The 27875-nt window shown below is 60.0% G+C and overlaps 6 protein-coding genes across 6 annotated transcripts; 3 read left to right on the top strand and 3 right to left on the bottom strand.

Moving 5' to 3' along the window:
• Positions 1-7: 7 nt before the first annotated feature.
• On the top strand, positions 8-1268 carry UV8b_07378 (uncharacterized protein; the record flags this gene model as incomplete). Its single annotated transcript, XM_043144875.1, has 3 exons — positions 8-98; positions 204-511; positions 609-1268. 3 exons carry the CDS (start codon positions 8-10, stop codon positions 1266-1268), a joined length of 1059 nt encoding a protein of 352 aa, XP_043000810.1.
• Positions 1269-2101: 833 nt separating this feature from the next.
• UV8b_07377 (uncharacterized protein) lies at positions 2102-6831 on the bottom strand (the record flags this gene model as incomplete). The annotated part of the gene is made up of 2 exons (XM_043144874.1): positions 2102-4164; positions 4284-6831. 2 exons carry the CDS (start codon positions 6829-6831, stop codon positions 2102-2104), a joined length of 4611 nt encoding a protein of 1536 aa, XP_043000809.1.
• Positions 6832-10264: 3433 nt separating this feature from the next.
• Positions 10265-11833, top strand: UV8b_07376 (uncharacterized protein; the record flags this gene model as incomplete). The annotated part of the gene is made up of 1 exon (XM_043144873.1): positions 10265-11833. One exon carries the CDS (start codon positions 10265-10267, stop codon positions 11831-11833), a length of 1569 nt encoding a protein of 522 aa, XP_043000808.1.
• A 2666-nt stretch (positions 11834-14499) lies between these two features.
• Positions 14500-18438, bottom strand: UV8b_07375 (uncharacterized protein; the record flags this gene model as incomplete). Its single annotated transcript, XM_043144872.1, has 1 exon — positions 14500-18438. The coding sequence occupies one exon, from the start codon at positions 18436-18438 to the stop codon at positions 14500-14502; it is 3939 nt and encodes a 1312-aa protein (XP_043000807.1).
• Positions 18439-23164: 4726 nt separating this feature from the next.
• Positions 23165-25024, top strand: UV8b_07374 (uncharacterized protein; the record flags this gene model as incomplete). Its single annotated transcript, XM_043144871.1, has 1 exon — positions 23165-25024. The coding sequence occupies one exon, from the start codon at positions 23165-23167 to the stop codon at positions 25022-25024; it is 1860 nt and encodes a 619-aa protein (XP_043000806.1).
• Positions 25025-25668: 644 nt separating this feature from the next.
• Positions 25669-27137, bottom strand: UV8b_07373 (uncharacterized protein; the record flags this gene model as incomplete). Its single annotated transcript, XM_043144870.1, has 2 exons — positions 25669-25714; positions 25816-27137. The coding sequence occupies 2 exons, from the start codon at positions 27135-27137 to the stop codon at positions 25669-25671; spliced, it is 1368 nt and encodes a 455-aa protein (XP_043000805.1).
• Between the last annotated feature and the right edge of the window lie 738 nt (positions 27138-27875).

Below are 27875 nucleotides of genomic sequence, written 5' to 3'. Positions count from 1 at the left end.
GGAAAAGATGGTTGCCCTGCTCTCCCTGATGTGGCTCTCGCCAGCTCTCGCCAGTCTCAAGGATCTTGCCAACTGCGACCCCCTCCGGAAAGACATGCGTAATGGTTTCCTTTTTCCCACGCGTCCCGAGAGATGGCCCCGTCCCCGTCCCCGGCCCCGTCTTGGTTGCTGTCAGCAGCATTCACTGACGCTCGTCTCGACAGGTTGTCCCCCCGATGCCGCCTTTGCGGGCAAGGCCTCGTTCGACTTCACCACGTCAAGCTGGGACAATGGCCTGTTGGCCTTTTGGAGCGTGGACAACGGCACGGCCGAGGACAGGAAGCGCCTCGACCTGGACACGAACGGCCGGGGCGCGGCCATGGGCATGTGGAAGGCCGGGGATGCCCCCACGCTCGTCAGCACAAAGTACCTCTTGTTTGGCAAGGTGTCGGTGACGGTGCAGGCCGCCGAGGGGCCTGGCCTGGTGACCGCCATGGTGCTGAAGAGCGACTCGGGCGACGAGATTGACTGGGTAAGCCAAGCAAGCGTCCAACCAGCCAAGCGCCCAAGCATCCAAGCATGCAGCCAAAGCGCGTCCCGTGCGTCCAATGCTGAATCCCCAGCCGCAGGAGCTCCTCGGGGCGTACGCCAACCAAGCGCAGACAAACTACTTTTACGACGGGCAGGCCCTCTTCAACACGTACAACGACACGTACGCGCTCGACACGTCGTCGTTTGCCGCGCCGCAGACGTACGCGGTCGAGTGGACGGACCAGTTCCTCAGCTTCTCGGTCAACGGCGCCGTCCGCAAGACATGGTACGTGGGGCAGATCCCCGCGGACAAGTGGCCCCGGACGCCGATGCAGGTCAAGCTGGGCGTGTGGGCCGTCGGCGGCGACGGCGGCAGCGACCCCGGCGAGGTCGCGTGGGCGGGCGGCCTGCCGGACTGGGCGGGCGGCCCGTACAAGGCGTACTTCGGGCGCGTCGACGTCGAGGACTACGCGGGCTTCTGCAACGCCACCGACGGCCAGGTCGAGTACCAGTACGACGAGCGGACCGCGGGGTGGCAGGACGTGCGTATCGCGGGCTGTCGGAGCCGGCCGGGCGCGCGGCTGCCGACGCCGAGCCCGGTGTCGAGCGCCGCCACCGCCCCGGGCCCGGACCCGTCGACGGCCACGGCCACGGCCACGGCCACGGCGCCCGCCAGGGAGGAGGGGGAGGCCTCGCTCGCGCGCGTCCCGTCGCCGCTGGTGCTCGCGCTGGGCCTGGCGTGCGTGTGGGCTCTGTGAGGGAAGTCGGCGTTCGCGTGAAGGGACTATACGTCGCGTGGCGTCGCGCGGCGTGCGCGAGGGTGAACCAGTATGCATGCGGCTTTGGCTGATTCTTTGGTTTCGCTAATTCCTTGTTTTCAAACGTCCTTCTTCTTGGTCCTTCTCCTCGGGTGGAAGCCCTACCCTTGCCCAACCCCAGCCTAGACAGCAGCAGCAACAAACCCACACATAATCAACCCTCTCCATCCAGCCTCGTGCCTCCGAGCAACGCACCAGCTCCCTCGACGTTGTCAGCACGCGTCACGCACCGCGCCCCACGCCGGCGTTGACTCGCCGCAAAGGATGTAATGCCCAACTGCTGGCTCTGCTTTGTCGTAAATCCCCGTATCCGCGGCGCGGCGTCCCCCCAGGCGACCCAGCACTGCGGTGCCGGCTCGGGCGCTGGCCGCTCTTTCCTTCCTGCCATTCGTCGAGTCGGATGAATTTGTGTGACAAGCACGCAGGCAGCAGGCAGCAGGCAGGCTCGACTTGTCCAGCACGTAGTTTCTGCTGCACAATGGTAAGAAGGACTAGACGGAGCCCGTAGTTTCTGCTGCACCGGATGATGGGAAAGACAAGACGGAGGAGACACATACACGCCAGGCGGAAGGAAAACACACAAGAGCGACCAAACTCGAGTCATGACGAGCCAAGAGTGATCAAGGGAGAAGAAACAAACAAGACCCAGGCAGAGCCCTCCCCCGCGGCTCCTTGGTCGCCTCCCGACACACAAAAAAAAAAAAAAAGAAAAAAAAAAAAGGGCACAGGCACAGGCACAGGCACAGGCACAGGCACAGGCGGCAGCCGCCAGCTCACGGCCGCAGGGTTTCGTCGGCATCCTCCTCGGGTCCGCCCGCCTCCGCCTCCGCCTCGGCCCCGGCGTCTCCGTCGCTCGAGTAGCCCCCCCCCGCAGCCCTGGGGGCCGAGCCCGCCTCCCTCTCCGTGTAGATTTCGCGCTTGCGCGCCTCGGCCTGCTGCAGGCAGTCGACGTAGGTGCGGAACTTGACGATTTCGCGGAGCAGGTAGGCGCTCTTGCGCTCCCAGTTGGCCATGGCCTTGCCGGCGTTGTGCCCCCTGGGCGTGAAGGCCAGCAGCATGGGGCTGCGCAGCTGGTTGTGGGTCTGCAGCTCGTCCTCGATGCTCTTGACGTACGAGGCCAGCGTGCGCAGCTGGTCCGCCTCGGAGGCGTTGCTCGGCCGCATGCTCTGGGTCGGCGGCGACCACTCGGCAATGTGGACCCGGTCGCCGGCGAGTTTGCCGCGCCCGCCGGGGTTGCTGGCGAAGCCGACCGCGCCTGCCGCGCCCGGGGCCTGGTCGAAGCTCGGGCCGCGGAAGCTGCTGCTGGCGACGCTCGACTTGCGTCCGTGGGTCGCGCTGCTGCCCGGCCGGGAGCCGAGGCCGAGGCCGCCGCCCCCGGGGGCAGTCGACGTCGCGTCCACGGCGCCCGCCAGCGCCTGGTGGTTGACGATGCCGTCGCTCCATCCGTACTCAATGTTGCTTATGCCACCGACGAGGGGATGCGTGCTGAGGCGCGCGCTCCAGTAGTTGGCCGTGTTCACGAACTCGCGCGTGATTTCCGGCGTGCCCACGTGGAACAGGTGGACCGCGCCGGTGGGCAGGCTGAGGGCCCAGACGTGCGGCCGCGACCTCGAGTACCCCGGCGGGGGCAGGGCCGACGCCAGCGTCAGCCGGAGGCTAAACATCCCCAGGCTGACGGCGTTGTCTTGCCAGTTGCCGCCGCCAACGGGCCCGGGAGGCCCGCCGCCCCCGTTCCTCGACCGGCTCTTTTGGCGCATCGACTTGCTCGCGTTGAACGAGAACAAGCTCATGTGGCCCTTCTCGACGACGGCAAAGACCTCGGTCCAGTTGCGGTCTTTTGCCCGCTTGCCGTACCCGTCAAAGTGGTGCTTGTGCATCACCATGCCTTCCTTGACCCACGGCGGGCCGGCCAGCTCGAGCGACTCGTCGTCCAGGAACTGGGTGGGGGAGGAGAGGTCGGCGCTGAGAATCGACGACGACGCGGCGTGGTCTCGGCCCCCGCTGGCGTCCTCGTCCCGGACGATGGCTTGGCTCAAGGCGTTGGCGAAGCCGATGGATCTCTGATAGTCGCCCCGCGGCATGGACGAGGCAAACGAGTCTTGCGAGACGGAGCCTTGGGTCCTCCCCAGCGAGTGCTTGCTCCAGGTGGCCGAGGACATTGCCGGGCTCCACATGGAGTTGCCGTCGTCGAAGCTCGTGCGGCTGGATGAGAAACCGTTGCGGCCGATGCCGGGACGGGACCTGCTCTTGGACGTCCATCGCGATGCTTTGTTGGCGCGGCTGCCGTCCACGACCCTGCCCCGCGTCGAAAGCTGGGTGTCGGAAGGCGTCTTGCTCACGACGCTTGGGCTCCTCTTCAACATGCTCAGGACAGACAAGCTGGTTTGCGAAGGGGCTGCTGCGATGTGTCTTTCGTGTTCGGACCCAAACAACGGAAGTCGTTCCTCGCGGATAGAGACGTAGATGGACTTCAGCACCGTCTCGACTTGTTCCTCCCAGGCTCTCATGGATCCGCTGAAGGGGGCCTTGACCAGCGGGCCGCAGTCATCAAGGTCGCTCGAGTTTGCGTTCTGGCGAGGGGGGGGGCGGAAGGAGTGGCGATTCGAACGACCTATATCAGCCCTCGGACGGCTTGCTTCTGCGCCGAGCGTTCCGTTCTTTTCGGGGAGGATGCTTGGCCGTCCAAAGGCTTTGGGAGCGGATTCAATCACTGCCTGTGTGATGGTGGTCATGGTGTTCTTGATAAACTGGCTTCGCGTCATCTTTTGCTCAATGTCCGCCAGGTGGAGATCAGTATTCAGCAGCATGATTGAGTAGCAAATCATGTGAATAACGTCTTGGCTCGTTTGGTCAGTGACAAAGATTTCAGGTGAGGGTGAGGGAGAGAAAAGAGAAACAGAAACAGGGAGGGGGGGGCAGCCTCGGCGATGCATTTGGGGCCGCTTGTCAACATACCCGTCGTTTTGAAACCGTGCTGTGGATTGCAGTTGCACCAACGTTTTGAAAATGCAACCAGGATACGGTCAACCTGCTGCGTCTCGGCTCGTAGCACCAGGCGTCCGCAGACATGTCTTAGAGAAGCGAGGATGCTGCAATCCTTGAAGTCGTACAGGTCCATGTAGGCTTGGAGGGTTCGTTGTCGGACGGGACCTTGTTCTCCCATCCAGGCTGCCGCCTTGTCCTTTTGGATAAACTCTTCGCCGCCATCGTAAATCCTCTGCGCTTTTTGGCAGTCGTCCTCGGTGGGCTCGCCAAGGATGAAGTCGGGCTCGTCGAGCGGTTGGCAGGACTTGACCGACGGCACGGAGCCCAGCGCCGCGGGGTTCGGGTCGCCGTCTTCTTCGACAAGGACGCTCGGCGGCGCACTCGGAGCAGTCTTGCACCCTGATTCGGTGGAGCCTGACGCGAAGCTCGTCAATCTACGGCCATCGGTTTGTGGCGGTTTGAGCTTTGGCTGTGGCGCTGCGTGCCTCGTGCCCTCGTCCAGCCCCGACGTGGGCTGTTTCTTCCTGCCCCGGATCGTGGCGTCCCGATCCTCGTCATCGCTCGCCCTCGTTTCCAAAGGCAAGGCGTCAGCGTTGTTTTGCGCCGCGTCATCTTGCTCGTCGCAATCGCTGCCGGCGTCGAGATCGAGGAAAGAATTGCTGGCTCGCAGTTTTCGGGGAAACTGCTTCTGGGGTGGTGTCCGGGACGGTGTGCCTTCAAGTCGGTCGGCAGTAGGCTCCGGGCGAACCTTTCGTATGCGAGCGGTCGGGCTTGGCTCGTAGTCCGGGGAGAAGTCTCGTTTATATTCCTCGGCTCCAGCCTCTCCATGAGTGTCAGACTTGGTGCTTGGTGTGTTGGTAACGTCGGACAACGGCGTGGACACCGCGACTCCCGCAAGACCAAGGCCCGTGGAAGGTTCGCCGAGATGTTGACTTAGGCCTTGACCAAGGCTGCTTGCTGAGCTGGCAGCGTCCTGTGCGCGTGCTTCGTTCCTGAACGGGTCTGGTTTGGCCCGAAATAAATAAGGCAAGGGGGGGGCTTGATCTGCGTTGGGCAGAGGAGGCACCCCATCAGCAACTGACTTTTTGCGGCGGCGGAAAAAGGAGGACGACTTCTTCTGTAGCGGGGGATGGTTGTGCGAGTGTGATGACGACAGGTCTCGAGAGGGAGGGGCTGATGTAGGAGCAGTCGAGTACTGCTGAGAGAAACTTGTGTTGCCGGGGGAAGACGGCAAGCGGGCGGATGTCGGTTGAGGACCAGAAAGATGAACGGGCGCAGGGTGGTTGCTGCTGCTGCTGCTGCTGCTGTTGTTGTTGTTGTTGTTGTTGTTGTTGTTGTTGTTGTTGTTGTTGTTGTTGGCTTTGGACGACCCGAATACTCTTCTGAAGAAGCCAGGACGGTCCTTGGACTGGGGAGCAGAGGCGGTGGCGGTATCCGGTTCTTTCGATTTGCCATAGCCCACGCTGGGGGCAGGAGCGGAGTGCGGCTCGTCGCTGACCATTGTGGCCCTGGTCTGGACGGGTGGTGCGGCGACTTGGTGGGCAGTCCCTCGCCTGCTTCTTCCCGGCGAGCTTCGGGCAGACGGGTTTGTGCTACGTGCGCGGTCTCTGTCTTTTGTGCGAGCCTTGACAAGGTGCGGAGGGCGAGGCGAGAGAGGAACGCCGGAGCTGGCGCGGCGCGGCCCGGCGGGAACGTTTGGGGTAGGGGCTGCATCGTCGTGGTGGTTGCTGGCCATGCCGCCGGGGAGGTTGGCGTGGAAGGGCGACGACGAAGCGGACTTTTGGAGCAGTGGCTGGCGCCGAGGTCCGTGGTCGAGACTAGCAGATCTCCTGGGCCTCTGCGCCATGCGTCGATCTGGGTGGCCGGCGGGATACGGACAGGCCATGTCGACGCTCGCGCTGCTGCTGGTGCTGCTCTTGCTGCTCTTGCTGCTCTTGCTGCTCTTGCTGCTCGCGTTGCTCTTGTTGCTCTGCCGGCCGGGGCGTTGGCGCCTGATCCGGGGCGGCGTGCTGTTCAGGACCTTGTAGGGCGGCTCCCGCACGCTGTTTGCTCGCGGGCAATAATGCTCCTGGAGGAAGCTGGAGCCGCTGTCGCTGCGACGTCCTCGCGACGGCGGACGGCTCGCGGCGGTGGTCGGGGCCGAGCAGTCGACGGCGCGGGAATCAAAGTCGGAAGAGCCGTAGGAGGGCTGGTGCCAGTGGTGAAGGGCACGCGGGTCATGGTCATGGTGGTGGCGAGAACTGGCGGTGGATTTGTCGGTCCACGGACGCGAGGGATAGTCGATGTTGTTGTTGTTGTTGTTGTTGTTGTCGTCGCCTCGGTCCTGGTCGTGGTCGTGGTCGCGGTCTCCTCCTCTGCTGCCGTACAGGGAAGTCTGGAGGGGGGGTTGACCGAGGGACAGCTGGTCCAAGGACAGGAGCATGTTGACGACGAGAGAGTCGCGAGTCACGTCACGCGGGGACAGGGAGAGGTCGTGCGAGTCGCGCGAGGGGGAGGGAGCGGCGTGGTTATCGGCCATGACGGGCGTTGGGTTGGCAACGAAACGGCGGTCGACGGCGGGCTGGAGGGCTGCTTGTCTAGGAAATCAAGAATCAATGGGGGAAAGGACGTGCGGGCGGCGAGATGGCGGGATGGCGGCGACGGAATTGACGCAGGCGTCGACGTTGACGCGGGCGCAAGCGGACAGGAGGCGGCCGCAGGGGATGCAGCGGATGTGCTGTTTGAGGCGATTGCCGGCTGCGAGGCACCAGACAAGAACCGGGGGAAAAGGTGGGGGGGGGGGGGGGGGGGGGGGGGGGGGGGGGGGGCAAAGCCCTGTCTGTCCAGGCGTGACCGTGACCGTCTGGTCAATGCTACATAGCTGGGTGCTGAGAGGCCTGGGTGCCGAGGCCTGAAGCGCTGAGGCCTAAAGTGCTGAGGCCTGCTGGGGGCAACTGAGGACAGTCATGGCCAGCCTGCAGCAACCAACTGTGAGGGCTCCAGAGAGAGTCTGGTCCAGCCAGGCAGCAGCCAGCAGCAGACAGCCAGCCTGAGGCCCCGCAGCGACCGGCGCCGGGTCACGAAGCGGTCGAGCAGAAACCTGCCCCAATTGCTGATGCGACAAAATGCCGAGAGCCGCCGGCACGACAAGCCGCTGGGCCCGATCAGTTGGCCGACCAAGACGGAAGACGGAAGACGGAAGACGGAAGACACTGGCCCTGGTGGGGGCCTTGCACGGCTGGCTGGCGGCCCTGGCCTGGCCTGGTCTGGCCTGGCCTGGCCTGGCCTGGCAGGGAGGCCATCTCGAAAGGCCGAAAGTCAAAGTCCGACTGACTGACTCGGGCGGGAAGCAGCAAACAAGGTCGGACTTTTCTTTTTCTTTTCTTTTCTTTTCTTTTCCTTTCCTTTCTTTTCATTTCTTATCTTTGCTCTGGTTTTTTTGTCTTTTTTTTTTTTTTTTTTTTTTTAGAAAAATTTGCTCATCTACATACTTGTTCGTTTTTGGTCAGGCTTCTTCTGCCACGTATTGACCGACTCTCTCTCTGCTCTTGTCCGCCTCTCCCAACGTGAAAGCCAGATGTTTGCATCGCAGATCGCAGCCCGCGTTTTTTATACTTTGAACCCGTTGACTTTACGTATCCGTCAATAATATATATGTCGCTTTCATCCAGCCAATCAACTTTCCAGTTAAAAAAGGTCTGCTTAGCTAAACCAGGCGCGTAACAGCACGAGTATATATCCATGGGAAAGAAAACAAACAGGTTTTGATCTCCGATTTGAAAAGTAAAAGCAACATGTTTTACCCGTATTACTTTTGCTATTATGTTTTCAATCCCATTTTCCTTTTTTTTTTTTATATTTTATTTTTAAACCCGTTCAGACTATGTCTTCATTTCGTGCTTTGCTTCCCCCCCCCACCCCCGACGGGTAACGGACGCTGACGACCAATTGCACATAGGGGCTACTGCATAGTCAAGTTCTGGTGTTGCACCAAAAGTGTGACGCCACGCAACGTGCGTGACTTTATTGGGTATTGTGTACCGCAATATCCGGACCTCACAGGAGGCGCACCGCACCTGGGTACATACATAGATGCTCTACGAAACAGCGGCATCGCATCCGACGGCACGGAGCAGCAAAAAGAAAGTACGGCGGGTGCGGAGCTATTCCGCAGGCACCTAAGCGAGCCCAGCCAACCATGGCAAAACAGATCATTGCCACGCGGTGCCGGGTTCCGCGGCTCCACTCCGCCCATTCTGCTGGGAGCACATGTGGCCTGGAGACTCGTCCATTTTGGCGCGGCACGGAAGCGAAAATGACGACTCGACTTGTCTCGACAAAACATCAGGCTTCCGTCTTTCTCAATCGTCGAACCTCGAGGCAGACTTTGCCTCGCAGGAAAAGGGTGCCGCGAGGGCCACCAGTCCACGTAACTGACGCCGTTTCCGAGTCAGTCGCTCGTCTTATTTTTTTTGGTTAATTTTTTGGTTTATCTTTTGGCCACCTTATTCCCCCTCGTGTTTTATCGCCATCTTACCACCGGCCCCCCTCCCCCTCCCCCCGGGTTCACCAGCTATCAGTCACGTCGGGGCTTGAGACTCGGAAAGATTTGGCAGATTTGACATCTTGCGGCCCGGCTCTGCGTCATGTTTCAACATGCTGTCCAGCTCCACAGCGAGCGTTTCAGGCAACTACATCAACTCAAAGCGAGCGGGCCTCAAGCCCGGCGTTTGACGATTTTGCTTTCGTATCCACCCCCATCCTGTTACCCAGCGCTTGGTCGGGTAATAATAATAATAATATCCTTGGTTAGTAACCTGTCGTAGCAATGTAATGGAATCTTCCAGCTAGTTTCTGGAGCAGCTTACCGTGAGGCCATTCTGCCACGAGGGTGCTTCGGCAAAGACGAGCATGAGCTGTTGTTCGCGCCCTAGCGTTGTGTTGTATAACCCGGCCGACTTGCGCGTGGCACAACTCAAACAATGTCTTTGCGACCCGGGTCCCCAAGGGCTTGCTTAGCATGGGGAGCTGGGGAAGTCGAGCCGTCCAAGGTTCCAGAGGGTCCTTCTAGAAGGCGAGGACGGGAACGTGCAACGTGCGGGCTGATATGACGGGACTCGGCATCAGATGGCCGGGCTGGTGGCTCCGCAACACTGCTTGGTATATGGGAGGCGAAGCGAAGCGTCGTCCGTCCCTCTCCGTTTCGCGGATTCGTCGGTCCCGCGGCCCGGTGGCTTTATTCAATCCGCAACAAGAATGAGCCATGACTGGAGAGAAGGACGGTTGCCAGTACGTGGCCGGCCATCAGCTTTCGCAGGGCCGAGCGCACGGTAACGTTGATTCGTAGTCAGCAGCCACACCAACAAAAAAAAAAAAAAAAAAAAAAAAAAAAAAAAAAAAAAAAACCCCCGGCGGCGGTCACGTGTGATGGTGCGGCTCTGCAATGGAACTTATACACCCAATCGCATGACATGCTCGGGTCTCGCGCGAGCTAACCGTCGGGTGGGGTTTTGGTTGAGCCATTGCCGTGCCCAGACCCCCCCGCCAGTGTGGCCCCCTGTGGATCGGGCTGTAGTGGCTCTCGGAAGCTGCATGTGGCTGGGCTGAAGGGCGGACGGGGCCACATGGCAACTGGCAGCTGGCCACTGGCAGCTCCGGCTTCCTCAAAAGCGACCCGTTGTCCCGTGCGTTGATCCTCTCCATTCTCGCCGCCTCTCGTCGTCGACCAGCCCAAGGGAAAGAAAGAAGCAAGGGAGACGAAAAAAAGAACAAAAAACAAAGGCAAAAAAAAAAGGCAAAAACGCAATTACCGAAGGAGAGACGGAGCAAACAAAGGATCCCCGCCCCATCTCTCGATTGCTGGACGCTTCGTCGACCAGCGACCAGCGACCGACAACCGGCAACCGACAACCGGCAACCGGCGAGCCGACAAACCCCCCCCGTCTTCCAGGGCCCGTCATCTTTGGCCCATCATGATTCACAAATCTCAGGTCCCCCGGTCCTGTGACCGGTGCCACGCCATCAAGGAGCGCTGCCAATGGAGCCCCGGCGTGTTTCAGTGTGAACGGTGCACAAGGATCGGGCACGTGTGCGAGACTCGACGGCCGTTGAAGCGGCCCGGCCGACCGCCATCCTGCCTCAAGACTCTCGCCAAACGAGCCCGGCCTCCTCGCCCGGGCTGTGACAGCGCCAGGAGGATGCCGCTGGCAGACGTGATCCCGTCGTCGTCATCGTCGTCGTCGTCGTCGTCGTCGTCGTCGTCGTCGCCAACAGAGTCGTCGCCCGGGCCGGGGCCGGGGCTGGGCCCGGTCGCGCCGCCGCCGCCGCCGCCGCCGCCGCCTCCGCCTCCGCCTCCGGCCAGCCCTTCGCCCCGAAGCACATTTCTGTCGCCGTTTCCCTTCCTGACCGACAGGGAGGTTTTCCTGCTGGACCGCGTCGTGCACCAGGAAGGCTTCCTCCAGAAGCTGGTCCTAGGCCCCAGCTTCTGCGCGTCGTATCGCCAGAGGCTCGTCTTCCACCTGCTGTCCTCCCACGCCGTCGTCGCCGACGGCTACCTCGCCTACGCCCTCTCCATGGGGGACGCCTGCGACAGAAGCGCCAGCTACCGCTACGCAGCCTCGGCCCTGGGCACGCTGCGCTCCCTCAAGGTCACGGACCAGCTCGACAGCACGGCCTGCCTGATGCTCGGCTATCAGCTGCTGCACTTTGTCATGACCGTCGGGGGCCCGGAGCTGCTCCACGTGTGCAACCAGACCCTCAACCTCCTCAAGCCCCACTTCCTCTCGGCCGGCAAGATCCTGCGCGGCGCCTACGCGGGCTTCCTGACCAGCATCGTCCTGACCGAGGCGGCCGAGTGCCTCATGAAGACGAGGTTGCCGACCATCCGCATGGACCACCCTGCCCTGCACTCCCACGTCGACGCCTGCATGGGCCTCTGCAGCGGCCTCCTGGTGCACCTGCACACCGTGGCCGTGCTGAGCCACGCGCTCCGGCAGGCCAGGCGGCCCGCCCGGGGGGACGTCGACGACGGCCACGACGGCCACGCCGACGGCCACGACGGCTACGCCCTGTCCCGACGCCTGGACGACCTCGAGCGCCGCGTGCGCGGCTGGAAACCCGTCATAGCGGACGACTTTTGCGACACGTACACGAGCGCCGAGGTCGTGCACATGCTGTGCCAGGTGCAGATCATTCAGGCGACGCTGCTGCTCATCATCCACCGGCTGCGCTTCCCGTTTGGCACCGAGCGCGCCACGGCGTCGGCCCTGGCCACCACCATCCTCGCCCACATCGACATGGCCTTTCGCAAGACGGGCAGGACCCCCACGTGCAGCGACCTGCCGCTCTTGGCCGCCGGCCTCGAGCTGCACAGCGACCCCGGCCGGTTCCAGGAGCTGCTGCCGTACTCGACCATTGGCAACTGGTCGGACGTCTTTACCAGGCGAATCTCGCGCTTCTCCGCGCTGATCTGCAGGGCCCGGCGAAGGATGCCCGGCGTGTACTGGTACGACTTTGGCGACATAATTCCCTCGTCGACGTAGTTGCATGGCAGATGAGACGACCTTTTTCCCTCGTCGTCGTAGTCAACATGGCAGATGAGACGACGACCTTTTTCCCTCGTCGTCATAGACAAACATAGCAGACGAGAAACGTCGGTAGCTAGCTAGGCGACTTGTCTTTTTCTTTTCCCCCGCGGCATCATTCCCACCATGGCTGTTTTGCCACCTTTCCTACCATTGGCCATTGCCATACCATCAGGGGGGGGGGGGGGGGGGGGGGGACCTGGCATCTATAAAAAGGGGAAAGAGCCTCGCGGATCGGCATTTTGCCACCTGGGCCATCATGCTGCAACCATGTTGCGTTGTCCTCCCTGCCCCCTTTCTGTCCCTTGACCGCATGTTTAGCAAGCAACCAGGGATGAAGAAGACTCGGGCGAGCGATTTCGCAGCGGATCCACTTTGGTCAAGGCCGCCCGCCCGAATCACGCAGTCGGACAGGACAGCGGCGTCGGCTGCAGCGGCTCGGTGACGTAGACACGCCGAGGGTTGGTGTTTACGGTGCACGATGTGATATAAACGGGGCGTGATTGCGCCAAGGTACCAGATGTGACTGACGGTGGAGTCTATATAGCCCGTCTCACGTGCCAGTGGGTCATGAAGAAGAGAAAGAAAAGAAGAACGCAGTAGCCCGCTAAACCTAATAAATGTATGCCTTTGTGTATTTATTTTTCTGTTCCCCTTTGACTGTCTTACGGTGTAGCATTCGTAGGGCTTGAGCTAACTAAAGTAAATCGTATCAATCAATCCCTTTGAAGGTGCGAAGGTGCTGGCGCAAGGTGCAGCAGACGTTGTAGCGGACCAGGGCCCTGAGCCAATAGAAAACCGTACGTTGAGGGGCACAGGGCACATCAGTACTCCGTAGACCAAGAATGAAAGGTGGTGGAAAGCGCAAGTCCATGGCCCAGAACCAAGTAAGTGCGCCTGGCGCACTAGACGACATAAATCATAAATCATGGCGCCTTGAGCAAATTAGTAAGAATCTGCAACGCAATTCCATGGAAGCATCCCCCAACACTTACAGCCTTTATTCACACGACGTATCGCGCTAGCAGTGGCCGCTTATATGCCCTGTAAGAGGAATAGTTGCCAAGAAAACGCGCCAATGTAGCGCATAGCGGCAGTACGCCAGCACGCTAAATCATTTGGCGTACTGGCGTACAAACCGGCGTTCAGACTCGATAATACCAGACAAGTTCTGATCCCCGCTTAATTTACAAGTCCGGTCCTTCGTGTCGGGAAGCGTCAACTACGCCAGCTCGAGGCGGGCGAAGAATGCGCCACCTACGGCATGAACACTTGCGACGTCGCTTGTTGGCTCCGTTGGAACGGCCGGGGTTTTCCCAGCACGAGCACTTTAGTGATGAATGTTTGGCGGCGGCCAGGCCGGCTGCTCGAGCTAGAAGGTGCCCCCATCAGGTAGGTACCTGCTCTATTCAGCAGAAGGTGGGTCTGCTAGGGTGCGGGCAATTTCCGGATTTACAAGAGCTGTATCGGGCACGTCCGGGCACATCGGGCACATCGGGCACATCGGGCACATCGGGCACATCGGGCACATCGGGCGCTGTAAGGCTATTCCCGCTAGCTTGCACGCCTAAGGGGCTATTCGTATGTATTCAACGCAGACGAAAAACGCGTCACCTGCAGCGTTACGCGCTCTGAGACGTCAACGTACTGGCTCGGGCTTTTCTAAGAAAGGTTTGTCGGTTTGGCGGCTGGGCCGGTTGCCCGAGAGGCCATGCAGGCAGAGAGAAGGGCCCGATGCAAAAGCTGCACCTTGTTAGCAGGTACGCAAAGGTACCTGGCATCTTATCTTTGGGGGTTAGCTCGTCCTGCATGTTCCGTATTCCTGCCGCTGTGTGTTTGCGTGCACGTCGGGTCAACTGGCAACGAGGTCCGGGCTTGAGGCAGGCGGTTGTTGCGGCAGGAAGGTCCAGTCTGTCGCCAGGGTATAGGAATAGGGGCATAGGGTATAGAGCGTCATATGGAGGCACAGAGCACCACACAGCAGTGCCTGCGAGCGATGCTGGCCACCTTCGGCAGGTACCGTACCGTACCGTACCAGACCAGACCTACCTTATCCAACACCGAGCATGTACTGTACTGCCCTGCCCGCACACGTTGACCTGGTCTACTCCGTACTCCGTACTCTACCCCCTCTCGCCGGCTGCCCGTCCACGGTGCAAAGCTTGAGCTACATCTACATCGCTACATCCTCGTCCGGGTAGCCCCGACGCATGGCCAGTCAGTCATTCGCGCTGTTGGAGACCATGGGCAGGCGCTACGTGTCGAGGGATCCGTCTGCGCTGGTCTGCGATAAAAATGACGCTGTCTATATAGTATATGCCCTATCCAACCCCCCCCCCCCCCCAACCACCCCCCCCTTCGCCGGCTCCAACAACGAATGCGAAATCATGGCCCGGGCGCCCTGGCAATGCTGACTGGATGTTATAGAGACAAAGTAAAGAATAAGCGTGGAGTACACGGGTTGCTTGATTTTGAATACAAAAAAAAAAAAAAAAAAAAAAAACCCCGAGGAAGAAAATCAGAACAAAGTAGGACAGACAGAGAGAAAGAAAGAAAGAAAAAAAAAAGAAAGCAAATGCTGCAAATACTGACAAGAGCCACCAAGGGAAAAGGTGCCCCGACAACTAGGGACGCACGCTGTAGCGCCATTGTTCTACTCGGTCCATGGGCTTTGCTTGCGCCGGCTTCATGCCGCCGTACATCTGGCTCGCCGCGTCATTGTACATGCTGATGGAGCTCTTGCCGGCACCGCCCGGCCCGCCAAACCCGTTCAGCCCTGCCCCAAAGGCCGACTGGCTCGTCACCACTCCCAGGTTGGGCACCCCGTAGCCCGTCATGACGCTCGCTCGGTTGCCCGGCGAGAGGGCCGAGCTGCTCATGTTCATCGCCGCCCTGGGGCCCTGGCCGCCCGTGCCGTCGTTGAATGCGCCGCCCAGGAACCCCCCCGACCTGTCGCGGTTGCTCTGCGGCAGACACGTCGGCATCTGAATCCGCATCGCCGACATCTTGGACTCGCGTTCTTGCGCAGCGCGCATCTCCAGCTCGCTCCGCACCTGTTCTTCCCGCGCCCGCGTGTTTCCTTCCCTCGTGGGGTGGGCAGACAGGACGTTGGCGAGACTCAGCCGTCTCGCCCCTGGCGGGTCCGACCAAGTCCCCGCCACCGCCGCCGCCGCCGCCGTCGTCGTCGTCGTCGTCGGGTTGCCGTGGCTCATTTCCCGCTCTCTGCCTTGACGCTCCGCTTGGAGTCGTCGCCGACGCTGCCCGAGGGTTTCTTCCTCGCAGGGTGTTTTGGAGGCTGCTGGGACCGCCGCCGCTGCTGCGCTCTGCTTCTTCGCCGCCCCCGCCTCCTTGTTGTTGTTGCTTGTGCTTGATCCGTCCCTGCCGTCTTCGGGGTCGCCAAACTGGTTCAGAAGCTCGGCCGAAAAGCTGAGGCTGACTCTACGAGCCGTGGGCAGCACCTCCGCCCCATCCTTTGTTGCTAATCTGCGACGCCTCTCGCCCAGAGTCTCGCCTTCAACCTCTTCCATGGCGCCGCCTTCAGGCTCTTCTGGGCCGACGCTTACCCCGACCCCAGCAGCAGCGTTGGGCGAGAGAAGCTCCAGGGCATGTGCGGCCGGGAAAGACATCATGCTCTGCCTGGCGGGCAGGGCGGCAGCAGGGGTCGGAGGCTCCATTCCCTGCAACCGCGCGCGACGGTGACTCAGAGGCTCGTTGTCCTCCCTCTCCCGCCTTTCCATCAGACCGACGGGTCTGTCGAGGTCGGCCAGATTCTTGGCTCCGCGCTGCATAGCGGCAACGATGGCCAGGGGCACGTCTTCGTCGTCGGATCCGTTCTGGTCATCAAGCGCGTCCACGTGCTCCCAAGCCAGGTTGACTCGCTTGTTCTTGCGGTTCCTCATCTGCACCTCGGCGACTGTGTCCAAGTCCAGGAGCGTGGCATAGTTGCCGTTGGGAAGGCCCTTGCCCAAGTTCCTGACGCGTTGCCTCTGCTCCTGTTTCCGCATCATCAGCTCGGCCAGTAGGGTGGTGGGGGGCCCTTGGTAACGGGCCTCGAAGGGTTGGTCGTCTTCTTCTTCTTGCTGCTCTTCTAGCTCCGCCCCTTGATCTAGCCGCCCCGGCACGCCTTCTCGTCCGGCACCGAGCCGAATAACCCGCTCCGCGCTGTCAGCGCTGTCCGGGGTAAGTTGGCCGTCACCACGGTGGGCAACGCCGTAAAGCGCAGTCGAGGTCAAGGCTATGCTGCTGTGCGGTCGCGCTGGCTTGTCATCACCGTTGCTGCTGCTGCTGCTGCTGCTGCTGCCGCGTTTACGACCCAGCCGCACCATCGACGACATCTTCTTGGGTTGTGCACGAGGCTGTCCGGTCGCGGCGGATTTCCCGCCTCCCTTCTGGTTTTGCTTCCCATACACCTCGGGCCCAAGTTTGCCGACATAGAGGTGGTCGGTGAATGCGCTTACAGGTGCACTGGCCGAGGCATCGAGAATGCTATCGAGCGTAGCCATGGCAGATCCATCCTTGATCTCAACCTCTGGGCTTATGGATGGAAGATCGAAAAAGGCGCTAGCCCGAAGTTGCGCCGGTAGGTTGCCGAGCATGGAAGCCACCGACTTTCGATTATCCTTGGGAAGCTTGGAGAGCCGCTCAGGGCGGCGTGGGGCGGCGTCTTGCCTCGTTGTGACGTGGTTGGCTACTCCGACCGGTTGCTGTGCAGCTTCGTCCAGAGCACCAAACGAGGACAGAGCTGCAAAGGAGTCTCGGTGGCTGGCAATGGGGTCTGGCAGCCAGGAGTCGCGGACCGGGGGGTCGGCGGGGAAGGTCGCCCCAAAATCGGCCAAGACGGATTGACGCTTGCGTTGGGTGGAATCTTGCATGCATGGCGCCGCCGTCATATCCATCATGGTGCTCAGGATTTGGGATCTTCTGTCGTTTCGGGAGGCAGCCTTTGGCTTCGTGGATAATTTGGGAGGTAGGTTCAGCATGGCGGGAACGCGTGCAGGATAATACAGCATATTTTGGCCCGTCGATGGGTCAATGTAAGAAGTCCGTTGAGTCGGCTGAGCCGTGGAGACCAGCATTGGTCGCTGTGCCAATACATCTGACTCCAAGGCTTGCGGCACGTACGAGTCGGCTTCATCTTGTGGCTCCCAATGGACTCCGTCAAAGTCGACAAAGGCGTCGCGAGCTTGCTCTGATGTATTGCTGGAGTGAACGCTCTCAGGGCGGCGCTGCTGCTGCTGCCGCCGCCGCGTAGCAGTGGTGTTGGCGGCGGCGGTGGTAGCCTTGGAACCCTGTTGGGGTCCAGCCGATGATCCCAGGCCGTCCTGGAGCATCTGGTGGAATGCATCGGTGCTTGGCACAAAATCGGCAGCGGTGTCCGAAAGCTGCTGCTGCATGCCTTCGTCCGCCAGATCTTCGAGAGGCGGCGCGGCATCGGCTTCGTCAAAGGCCTTCTTGTCGAGCGAAACAGGTTCCGACTCGGAGATTTCGGCCAGGGAGGGTTTGCTTGATCGGAAACTCCTGATGGAAGACTTTCCAGAAGGATTCCGTGCTAGCATCGAGTCAAAGGTGGCATCTGGTCTACCTGCGGAGTGTATGGAGCCGCAGCGAAGGGGACCGGTCAGCGACACGCTTGGCGACATGGCAAAGCAGGCGGCGGGCGAGTAACCGCGGTGACGAGCAGCGCTGTTTGCGGGGACGAGGGAGGCTGCGGTCGAGAAGTGTGGTCCGATGGGAGCGGGCGGAGATGCGACGAGCTCGTCAACCGAGGCCATGCGGGATAGAGCCAATCTCGCTGATCGTCTGCTGTCGCTTCGCTTCAGTTCCAGGTGCAACTCACGAATAGCATCGTCAATGGAACTCGTCATGGACAGCCGCTCGGCCGTGGCTTCGAGCTGAGCAATGTTTCCAGCCGCGGAGCCGGATCGAATCAAGCTGTCGGGAAGGTTGTGGTTCAGGGCGGGCGGATGGGCGATGGGTTTCGGGTGGACAATCTTTGTATCAGGCCGCACGCTGGCGGTGCGGAGCGGGCGTGCCTCGACAAGGGGATGAAAAAATTCGGGGGGTGGCCTCCTAATAGGCAATGGACTAGCCGGGGCCTGGTCCTGGGTACAATGTCTGGCGCGTGGGCGCAGGCGCAGGTGTGGGCGCGGGCTGGGGCTAGCCTCTTGTTCGGGTTGTGGAATTGGACATGCCGTGCTGTTCGCGTTGGCCCCGTCGGGCACAGGAGGCAGGTCTGGGGTTTTGGCGGGAGAAATGGCGGCAAACGGGTCTTGCCTGTGGCCCAGCGTGGCGTCCTTGCCAGGGCGAGGGCCAGGCACGCCAGCTTGTGCGTCAATAGCAGCAACATGAGTGCCAGCGCCGGCTAGCGACGACGGGGTCGTGCCGCCACCGCGACTCTTTGGATGCGAGGCGGCGTCGAGAGAGAGGCAGCGAGGTGTGGCGGGAGGATTTGCGACGGGGTGTGCAGGTGGCGAACAGGGGCTGCTGGTCGCTGGAGGCGACGTTGACATTTGGAAGGTCGAAGTCGCATTGCCGTTGCCGTTGCCGCTGCTGGCCGCTGTCATGATGCACTCACCACCTGGAAACTACCTGGAAGTCGCCGGTTCCAGCGCCGGTGCCGCTGCCGGTGCCGCTGCCGCTGCCAGGGCTGCGGCAAATGCCAACCAAGGCAAAGAAGGACGGCCCAGAAGAATGCGACAAGTCGGCTCGTCGTTCGAGGTGTGTGGCGTGTGTAGTGTAGTGCGTAGTCGTCTGGCTAGTAAAAAATGGGATGGCGTTTCTTGGCGAATCTGGTGCAAGAGTTTTGTTTTTGCTGGAGGAGAGCGGGAACGCATCAAATGCCGGTGCGATTACGGCAAGGCAAGGATCGGGGAGGAAATGTTGCGACTAGTGGTCTGTAGCGTCGAGGTGGCCAGGACAATTCGCTGACCAGGTAATTAAATCGAGACTTGGTTCAGGCAACGGGCGTCGAGGAGAGGGAAAAGAGCAGCCAAAGATGAAGCAGTAGGTGAAGCAATAGGAACACAGAGTCCAAACCAACAACCAACAACCAACAAGGTGGGAAAACCACCCAGGGCACCCGGGGCGGGTTGTGAGCGAAAGCGATTATATATGCAAAAGGCAAGAACGAGAATTAAGATTAGGAGGCAGGGAAAATGCGAAGAGGGCCAGGCACCGAAAAAAGAAAAGAAAAGCAAAGCATATCCGGGGGGTGGCAGCCTTGGAAGGTTCGGGGGAGGGCGCATGGCAATACAAGGTTCCATCTTGCGGGAGGAGGCTGACTCAATCGCGGACGGACGAGGGGCCAGCAGCCCGTGTCAGTCGACAGCAAGAAGCAAGTACCTGACCTCAAGTAGCAAGTACCTGACCTCAAGTAGCAAGTAGCAAGTGGCAAGTAGCCCCCAGCCCGCACGATGACCAGGGAACCTGATTGTAGCAGAACAGGACAAGACAATACAAGACTGGACTTGGACAGTCTGGTTCAGCTGGCAGTCCCTCTTGTCAGCCAGCGAGCGGTCGTCGCTGCCAAAATCGCTTGTTGCTTCGCTTCTCTGGGCGGCAGGAGCGGCAGGAGCGGCCAGAAACATTGAACCAGCCAGATTCACCAGACCGCGATCAGACCGCGACCAGATGTCGAGCGAAGCTGATGGCGCTGATGCTGATGGCGCTGTTGTTGGTGCGCCGCCGCAAAGAGCATCGTGTCCGAGGCCCGGTCCGCGCAAACTGTAAATCGCAAAACCCAACTTAAATATAGCAGCATAACAACATGGGGGCCCCCCTTGCCAAGCTTCTTCCTCCGCCGCGGGCCCGTTCTCCCTGGTACAAATCGTTCAATTCCTGCCACGCCGTAAAAGTAGATTGCTTTTAGGCTCGTCTAGTCGCGGCTGCGAATCGTTTCAAGCTTCTCTGGCATGGGTCACTTTTTGCGATACCTACCGCTTGGATAAGGCCAGCCCGACAATCCGATTGGGCCGCCTTTCCCTTGCTAGCCTCACCATGCTTTCCGCACGGGGAGCACAATTTCAGACCAATTTTTTTTTTTGGCATGGACTTGGAAGACCCGAAGAGGCCCTTGCCGGGGGCGGCTATATTCCGAGGCTAGGCCCCTTCGGCACGTCCGGAGGGATCGGAGGGCGAGAGGACAGCGGTTTCCTCTTGCTGTCTGTCGTGCCTTCAATGTTGCCTCCTTGCCTCCTTGACGTGGTCGTCCACGATTGTGGTAAGCGACGCATGTACATACCGAGTGCTCCGCATATTATATTGCAACATTAGGTACCTTAGGTACCTAACCTAATCTACCTGCTGAATCATGGACAGCATCGGCGTTGTCTTTCTTCCCTTGCCTACTCCGTACTGTACCTCGTCCTTTGCCTTTGGTGCCGGTGTTGCATGAACAAAGGGAAAATCGAATCGAACTCTTGGACAAGAAGCACCAAGGAACGCGAAGCATCAATTTCTCAGACTCGTCTATTTCCGGCTATTCCGACTACCCCCGGTCTGCAGCGTTGCCTCTTTTTTTTCTCTTGTTTCTTTTTCTTTTTCTTTTTCTTTTTCTTTTTTTTAAAGAGAGAGGGAGAGAGAGAGAGTCCGCCCTACTCCGTGCCAACAGGTACGTACAGAGTACAGCCTTGAGGTCATCAACCACACACCGTCTTGGTACAGTAACAAGCACCAAGCAAAGCAAGCCGCCGGGGGTGTCAAAAGTCGTTCAACGCGGGGAAAAACAACCATCAGATGGAAAACGAACGCATTGGAACCTAATCCGGCGACCCCAGGCACGACCATGTCGGAAGAGGGAGCCCTTCCCCGGGACAAGTTGATGCGATGCGTCTTCGGAAACCCGCATCGAGGTGGCGGTTGGAATGCTGCAGTCTGGGCGTCTAGTTCAATCACATTACCTGCCGCGCCTGTCAGGTTTGATGGCCATGCAATCTGTTGTGAGACACCCGCGACGGGATACAATGCATCGTGTCACAGACAATACATCCAGCACTCTGTACCGAATAGCATCCATCCTTTTGGACATGTCTTGTGTTGGTCGCGAGTTGCCACTCGTATGGTGGACGACGACTCACATGCCGCTCATTTTCATCTTCACGGCGCCCAGCATTGTTCGGCCGAAGCCACTCCTCTTCGCAATCTCCGCCGCCCAGGCGGGCCAAAGGTTCAGAAACCACACCGTCATTTCAATGTGGGGTGAGGGCAGGTACGACTTCAGAATCGGTAAGCCGAGTTTACCTGCGACCATGGTCCATGGCCGACGAGACTCAACTCAACACTTTACCATGCTGCATAATGGCATGGCAATCTTGAGCGCCTGTGCCTTGATGATTGATTGCGCAACCCCGAGGACACTACAGAGCACTGTTTGCTTCCTTGAAGCGTGGATACGTACGAGCCAAGCACCCAAGGCTTCCCCATCGGAGCCATTTCTAAGCCGATAGGGAATCCGTCATAGATAACCGATGGATCTCGTGGGAATGGCACAGGATGGTCGGTATTAATGCATCAGGCAAAAACTGGTGGGATCGAGGACGAAATGGGCGGAAACCCAAGCATTGGGGTTGCAATGCGTGCTGAACGAACCGCAAGCCCCGTTAAAGCCTTGGTTGCGTCCGCGTCATCCAATGCAACCAAGGGATAGTCGTCGACGGCATCCGACGTTTAACTTTCGTCCCTGGCCTGAGTTTTTTATTTTCCCGTTTCTTCTTCTTCTTTTTTTTTTTTTTTTAGAAGGAGAAACAGGCTCCGATCGTCGATCCAGAATAACACTACCCTTTGGAGTTTAGCGCATCGTTCTCGTCAGCCAGCAACATTCCGTACCTACTGTCGATTGCCATTGTCCATTTTTGTATCTGGGTGGCGGCCCCTTTGTTTTTTTTTCGGAACCTTGTTTTTGGCAGCTCCAGGACCGATTACGCATCCAAAGACCAGAACTGCCGCCAAGGCACGCACCAAACTGATCGGGGCCCCCCACACTACCTTGGTCTGACCCGGATTTGCATCCTATTGAAGGAAGGTCAGTGACGGACGGGCCGTGGCTGGACGTGTGCTCCTGGGGTTTAGGTTTGATGGGTCTGATTTCTCCAACCACAAGTACCATGGAGTTTTTTTTTTTTTTTTTTTTTTTTTTTTTTTTTTTTTTTTTTTTTTTTTTGCAACGCTGAACAGACTTGTGTCTCTACCAGAGGTGTTGAGGATGAGGAGGGGCGAGATTGCAGCCTCGGACAGTGTGTAAACACAGTGTGCGTCGAGGGCACTCTCTTGCTTCAGAGGAAGAAGGAAGGGGCAAGGGGGAAGGGGTGGGGGGGGGGGAGAAGGGAAAAGGAAGGGGCGCCGGAGGGCAGAACTGCCGAGTTGCGGCGACTCGGATGTCCAGGTTGGCTCGAACTCTCTGAAGTAGGAGCGCACCTGCTTCAAGCAAGGAGCACGTTGGGTGCGGATTCCGGAGTGCTCGGCTGATAGCCACCACCTGCCAAGTTTGCCAGTTTGTTGACCCCCACCAGCTGACGCCGTCCATTCCAGCTGCCTCCATCATGGATTCATTCACGATAGCCACTCCATGGTCCGCATGTACTTCGCAGAATACATAATGCACGCCTCAGTCCCGCCCCACACATATGCAACAGACCAATTGACGGAACAGACCAGCCTAGTCAAACCGGGGCTCAACAGTGCTTGTGCCGTGCTTTGTGCCTGTGCTGTGCCTGTGCTGTGCCTTGTGCTTATGCTGTGCCGAGTTGTGCTCATCGTGTCAATGCTCTCCACCCCATCGTGAGGTGGCCATGATACAAACTTCAGGGTTGTGCACTAGTGAGGAGGCACTGGGAAACCCTGGCCGCTCTCATCTCAGCTTCAACCTCCTTCCCGCCCCCTCCCTCATCCCCCTTTCTCGAGGCCGCTTCTGTTGTCGTCCACCCGAGCAAAGAGTTGCTGCGCATCGCCATTCTTTTGTCGCCTTGGAACTTGACGAGGATTTCGGGCGGGAAGCCTCCCAAAGCCGAAGCCTCTTAAATCCTCCGAAATCCCCCCACCGCTCTTCGTTGCATGCGGTGGGTGAGGTGACGGAGCCAAGCTGCAGGGTCACTGCCGACCTTTGCCGCCGCGCCGCGCCTCGAGGCGTAACCTTGTTCGATTGCCAGCCATCCATCTCTGTGTCTTGTCCACCCATCATCGTTGGCTATCCCGGAAGCCCACAAGGGGGCACCAGCTCGCGAAACAGGCTCAAACTTTGGCCGCGCCCCCACCCACAGAGTTCCAGGTTCTAACCCGTCTCAAAGCCCTCGAGCGATGGAGAGCTCCCATCCGCCCAAACGACGCTTTGCCCCCGTGCCCATCGAGACTACCTTCCAGTCGAACCGGAACCGTAGCTTGCATGGCAGTCACCCAGGCGGTCCGGTCCCCGAACCGACGCCTGAGCCTTCCCCTCTATCCACCTCGCCTCTGATGCCCATGCCACAAGTGTCCGAGAGGCGCCGGTTCAAACCTCAACTGATTGAGACATCGCGAAGGGCCAGGCGAGTGGGAGACCCCGCCCCAGCTACCAGGCCAACCGACAAGACCGACATCACCCCGTACACCAACCACATCTACGTAGCCAAGACGAAAGCCAGGAGGAAAAATGGCGGCGACTCGTGGGATGACGAGCCCATCCGCCACCCTCCCCCAACCCGGAGGGAGTCCGAGGACGAAGGCGTCAAGCAGTACCTCCTCGACATTGCCGCAAAGGAAGCAGCCAGGCAAATGGAAGAGGTTGCCTTGGCCGCCTTTCCCAACAGCCGGGCCCGTGAGGGCGGCGTCGCGCACTTTTACTTTCGAGAGGGTTCGGACAGCGACAACTCGGCGGAATATACGCCCCAGCATCAACAAGATGGTGTCCAGCCCAGAGTGCGCAGGAAGTCGTCCAACCTGGGGTTGAACTGGTGGCACAAGCATATGCAAAACTATGCCGAGAAGAGGGCACATGACCAAGGGGAACAAGGCTCGGAGCTGGGTATGGAAGACGAGGACGTCGCCCTTGTGCGGACAGATTCCGATCTGGACAAGATGGACCTACCCATGCCTCCCGACCCGTTGTGGACAACGACCAATAGGATCGCCCCCGAGGAGAGGAGAGAGAGAAGAGATTCCGTGGCCCAGCTACAGGATCTGAGGAGCTCGCTGACACCCTTTGCACGGCCCGAGTCCGGCATCGTCACAGCAGACGACAGGAGTCGTCAATACGGGGATGCGGCTGCGGTTGCGGTTGCGGCCGATCGTGGTGCTGGAGAAGGACCCGGCGCAGGTTTCGGCCGGCCCTTTGGTGCTTTTGGACTGCAGCCGGACAATCTCCAGCTGCATCGGATGCGGCAAGCCGCGTCGCCTCCGATGCTTGGCAAGGATCTGAAGTTCCGGCGGTGCCCCTCGCCGAAGCAAACGAAACTGGAGACGGACCATCCATTCATCTACCGCCAAGTGTACGAGGAACACAACCGCGACACCACCGGCCAGGGCGGTCTGTGGAGGGGATACTGCTGCCGGAGCGAATCCAGCAATGACTACGTCGTGCCGGCCGATCTGCACGGCGCCAACATGCTCGTCACGCCTTACCCGCCGGGGAGCCCCCGCGGCGCCGCCGGCCACGACTCGCGCTCCATGAGCGAGGAACCGGAATCCACGCTCACCTCCTCCAACTCGTCGGAAAGCTTGAGCGCGGCGAGCCCGACCAAGACCGCCGACCACCAGCGAGCCAGAAACGGCCCGTCAAGGGGCCTGCACATGCTGCACGGCCTGGACGGCCGGCTCCGCCGCGAAAAGGCGCAGGTGGAGCGGGACGAGAAGATTGCATCCGAGTTTGACGACTACTTCATCACCCAGGTGTACAATTACCTGTCGCTAGGGTACCCCGCCACCGCTCGCTCCTTTGACGAGGAGCTTTCCAAGATCAGCCGCGTGTCGGTCGAGGAGCTCTGCCGGGATGACGAGAAGCAAATGGCCAAGGGGCACATGTTCGACATGGACCTGCGGCAGGCGTCGGGGAGCGCGCGATGCCCCAGATGGAGGGCGTTGAGGAGCTACATTACCGAGTGGGCGAGGCAGCATCCCGATCTCGACAACCTCGATCCTCTGGCCTGGGGAGTGCGAGAGCGCCGGGGCAGCTGGGCCATCTAGAGGATGCAGCTGTGCTGCAGGCCCCAATCAAGGAACCGACCTTTTTTACTTACTTATTTATTTATCTTTATTTTCAACATGTTCCCCCCTTCCTCCTCCATGTCTCAAGTCTCGAAGGCAATTGCAGATGATCTGCCTTTGTTGCGTTGACATATACAAGCGCTAGATTTACACAAGCGCCACACCATGCCTTTTTATATCTTCATTTTTTTTTTTCACACTCTTCTTCTTTTCGAACAGAGAAGCATATAGAAAGCAACGAGATACACTTGACCGGGGGGCGCAGCGCACACAGCCTGGGAGCAGCAAGACGGCAAAGACACGTTGTATTTCCTGCCAGACGGCAGCGTGGAGCTTCCCCACCCGGGCTGGCATGCTGGACCGGCAGCACGGCTTTGCATTTTGTCGGCGTCGCGTGGTGTTTCGATTGGTTCTGGGGAGTGTTGCGTCATGGAACAGCGTTCAGTTGGCGTCCAGTTGGCGAGGTGCGCGTCTTCAAGGAAGCCAACGGACGAGGACCTGTCTGGTTATTCCTTGGGCAAGGGGGACAGGGCGGAAGCGGCGGTGTCACGGGGTAGAAGTAGCAGTCAGTGGGTTTTTGTGTGTATTTGGCAAGACGGACAAAATGCAAAACCAATCCATCCCTAGCCACCAAGCTGCTCCTTGAGATGTGCTCTTCCTCGGGTGTACCTGTCCAAAACGTCGGATTTTCAGTTGACCTCTGTTCTGCTTCTTCTGCTTCAGCTCCAGCTCCCGGTTGCTTTGTCGTCACCGGCCCCTAAAAAGACTACTTTTGCACCTTTTGCACCTTGGACGGAGGACCCGCAGCTTCGACGTCGCTCTCGTCATCTTCGGCCATGGAATCCTGGCCGTCGTCGTGGTCCACCTCGTCTTCGTCCAACGACTCCCCCGCGGCCTCGCTGTCTTGCACCTCATCCACCTCTGAATCCTCGTCCTCGTCCTCGGAATCGCCCACGCCATTCACCATTGGTAGGTCGCCGTCGTCGCCGTCGTCCAGGTCATCGCCCCCGCGCCTTATTGATTTGCCACCGAGGCCCTTGCGGCTGACGGGGTCGGTCTCGCCCTCGACCCATATGACGTCGTCGTCGTCGTCGTCGTCGTTGTCGTTGTCGTTGTCGTTGTCGTTGTCGTTGTCGTCGCCGTTGTCTTTGTCGCCCCCGTCGCCGCCGCGGTCGTCGAGGTCAGCCGTGTCCCCCCCTTGGCGCAGGAGCCCCGAGCTCTGGCGCATCTTGCGCCGCAGGTCCATCTGGCTTTTCCACAGGTCGAGCTTGCCCTGGAGGGCCAGCAGGCTGTGGAGCCCCCTGGCCCGCTCGGCCAGCACCTTTTGCAGTTCGTGCAGGCTGAGCACCACCTTGGGCTGCGATGCCAGCACCCCGCCGTGGGACACGATGGTCCACTGCACCCATACCATGAGGGCGCCCGCGCGGCCGGGCCGGCGGTGCAGCCGGGCGGCCAGCTTGGCGAGGAGGTTGCCGGCCAGCGAGCTGTCTATCCTCTCCACGGTGTTTTGGATGGTCACCAGGTCCTGCGTTTGCAGGCACGACTCGAGGAGCTCCGTGTCGTCCGTCTTGAGAGCCTGGGTCAGGACGGTCGCGAGTGACTGCAGAGACGGCGGCGCGACAGCGCGGCTGGGGGCAGGTTGCGCCGCGGCGTGCTGCTCGCGCGCGGCTTGCTGCAGCAGAGCGGGCACGTCGATGGCCTCGCTGCCCCGGAGGAGTTCCCCAAACGACGGCGAGGTGTCTCCGTCTTCTTGCCCTTCTTCTCGCCCTCCTTCGCCGGCGCCGTCCCTGCTGTGCTTGCCGTTGACGCGGGCTGCCGGGGCCCCGGGAGACGCCGCCTCGGCAGCACCGTTGGTCTGCTTCTTCTCGTCCGGAGGGTGCTCGGACGACGAGCCGTCGTCGTCGTCGCTGTCGGGGTCGGAGACGACCTCGCCCGAGTGCATCTGCTGCGGGCCTGGGTGGGCGTCCGTGCCGGCCACGAAGGTTCGGCTCTCGTCGATGGTGCTCCTGGCCGGCAGTTTGGCGCTCGGCTTGACGACCGGGGCGGCCAGCTTACCCGGCGCCTTTCTTTTTGTCGACGCGGGAACGGGCATTGGGGGGACGGGATTGCGTTTTGGGGGAAGGGGGGGGGAGGCAGGACGACGCGTTCGAGGAGCAGGTTGCGGGTGTTGAGGAGATGCGGTCTGGTGAGAATGGGCAGGATGTGCCCCGGGACGAGAGGAGAATTGCAAAACCCGCCACCATGCAAGAGTCACCAGGCCGAGTATAATTGCAAACAAGAAACGTTGCCAAAAAAAAAATCGAGCAAGCAGGCTTGGCAGAGATGATGGCTACGTGCTCAGGGAGAATGATGTCAAGGGGGACATTCAGGACCCCAAGTTAATCGCGTGGTTGAAAGTTCACCCGTCGAAACTTGAGGACGGCGCCTTTTCTTTTCTTTTTCTTTTTCTTTTTTTTTTTTTCTTTCCCTATTTGTCTTTTTTTTTTTTCCTATTCCTCCGCTATTTTTCTTTTCCTTGCCAATCGCCCCACTGTGGACCTAATCTGATAAGACGATAAGCCTGACGGAAATCCACACAGCACGTCACGTGAACTCCCGCGATGTGCATTTCCTTTTTCAAGTTTTTTTTTTTTTTTTTCCCAGTCGCGTTTTTTTTTTCCCAGGCTTCGTGTGCCAGCACGTCCCGCCCTCGCGAGCCGGCAGCGCAAGAGGGTTCAGCGCGCCCCCCTCCCCCACCACCAAGCGTGCCGTTTTATCGCGGCGTTCTGTCCGCGGCTGCCAGCTCGACGTCGACGACGGCTAGCGTCCGCCTTGGAGCGGGCGGTCGCCT

The sequence above is a fragment of the Ustilaginoidea virens genome, chromosome 6 (assembly GCF_000687475.1).
Source record: "Ustilaginoidea virens chromosome 6, complete sequence".
In the NCBI taxonomy this organism is placed as follows: domain Eukaryota; kingdom Fungi; phylum Ascomycota; class Sordariomycetes; order Hypocreales; family Clavicipitaceae; genus Ustilaginoidea; species Ustilaginoidea virens.
The sequence above is the reverse complement of the archived record's forward strand: the minus strand, read 5'-3'. Positions and strand labels throughout refer to the sequence as shown.